The sequence below is a fragment of the Sciurus carolinensis genome, unplaced genomic scaffold (genome assembly GCF_902686445.1).
Source record: "Sciurus carolinensis unplaced genomic scaffold, mSciCar1.2, whole genome shotgun sequence".
Taxonomy (NCBI): Eukaryota; Metazoa; Chordata; class Mammalia; order Rodentia; family Sciuridae; genus Sciurus; species Sciurus carolinensis.
In genome coordinates, this window is record NW_025920256.1 from 93,356 (window position 1) to 94,847 (window position 1,492).

A 1,492-nucleotide genomic window follows, 5' to 3' on the forward strand; every position below is an offset into this window, starting at 1 on the left:
TCCACATAGCTTCTAAGAATTGTTGTTAAGAATTTTTCATTGGGGGCGAGGGCTCCGGGCCGCGGCGGGGCCATTGGGCGAGGGCTGCCGCGAGGCCGCGGCGGGGCGGCGTTGGCTCCGCACCGCGGGCTCCAGATGGAGGCGGGGCCGGGTCCTGGGCCGCGGCTCTGCTGCAAGCCCGGCGGGCGACTGGACATGAGCCATGGCTTCGTGCACCACATCCGACCGAACCAGATCGCTCGGTACCGCCCCGCCCCGCCGCCGCCCCGCGCCCGGCCCGGCCCGGCGCGCGGGCCCTGACTCCCGCCTGGCTCCCCGCATGGACGACTACGACAAGAAGGTGAGGCAGGCCAGGGAGAAGGCGAGGAGGCGGCACATGCCCGCGCCCACGCGATCGCGCAAGCCCGACCTGCAGGTGTACCTGCCGCGGCGCCGAGATGGTTCTACCCACCCAGGCAACCCAGACTGTGAGGAGTCCGGTGAAAGCAGCAGTGGTGATGGCTCCGAGCTGTAACCTTCTGGCCACCAGCTCTTCTGCTTAGAATACGAGGCGAACAATGGAGAGGTCACGTCAGTTATCGTGTATCAGGACGATGACCCAGGAAGGGTGAGTGAGGAAGTGTCAGCACACACGCCTCTGGATCTACCCATGCGAGAGGCCCTCAAGTTGCCTATCCAGGAGGAGATTGCAAAGCGCCAGAGCCGACCCTGACCAGGTTGAAGTCATTCTCTCCAGACCAGAATCACTGCACTCGGAAGAATTCCGACTAGTGAGCCCACCCCTGGTTTGGGGATGCCAGAACTTGTCTGTCTGATCTTGAGACCCTTATGAGCTGCTGCATCCACAAGGGTGTTGCAGGGCTACACTTAGCCCGCCTCCCTTGCAGCGATTCTTGTCTCTTGGCCCATTTGCCTGGCCTACTCTTGGAATTTTTTGAGAATTTTGTTTAGATAATCTGGTGCTCTGGAAGCAGAGACCTCAGGGAGAACCAGCGTTTATAAAGCCTTTTGCCAATATGCTGCTGTCTCACTGAGGTCATACGCCTGGCCAGCCACTCCGTGAGCCGTGTTTGTTGCTTTACAGTTCTTTTCTTTCATGTTTCTGCTCAGTTTCCACCCATAGTTTCCTAGGCCCCTCTCTGCCCCCTTTTAGGTTTTTCTCTTTTCTTCATCTTTTTGCCTTAGATGGAATCCATCAGTTCCTTCCACCCTACCCCTTGATGTGACTGTGCACCTCCTCAGCTAAGGATTTGGAGGTGGTATCTGCTTTTCTATCAAGTTCTCCGAGTTTTTCTGGCACCAGTAATACGGGAGAGACTGCTTTGGTTTTGAGGCCTGTCTCCTTCCCCTTGCATGACTTCTTCCACATTCCTCCCATGCTCCACTGCTTTGCACTGTCTAGATGGGACAACTAGGAAGAAAATGCTGGAGTTAAACTCTTAGGGTATCTCACAGTGAAACCTGCTTGGCGTGGGCTAAGCAATCCCAGCTT

General features: G+C 57.1%; 1 protein-coding gene across 1 annotated transcript; it reads left to right on the top strand.

Moving 5' to 3' along the window:
- The first annotated feature begins 319 nt into the window (after positions 1-319).
- Positions 320-712, top strand: LOC124975348 (UPF0561 protein C2orf68 homolog). Its single transcript, XM_047538087.1, has 2 exons — positions 320-479; positions 543-712. Exons 1-2 carry the CDS (start codon positions 320-322, stop codon positions 710-712), a joined length of 330 nt encoding a protein of 109 aa, XP_047394043.1.
- The last annotated feature ends 780 nt before the right edge of the window (positions 713-1,492 follow it).

What these genes read in the sequence shown, in the direction of transcription:
- LOC124975348 (XM_047538087.1), top strand. Translation starts at nt 320, where the DNA reads ATGGACGACTACGACAAGAAGGTGAGGCAGGCCAGGGAGAAGGCGAGG. An exon ending in CCCAGACTGTGAGGAGTCCG is followed by an intron (nt 480 to 542) that starts GTGAAAGCAGCA and finishes TCTTCTGCTTAG; the next exon opens with AATACGAGGCGAACAATGGA.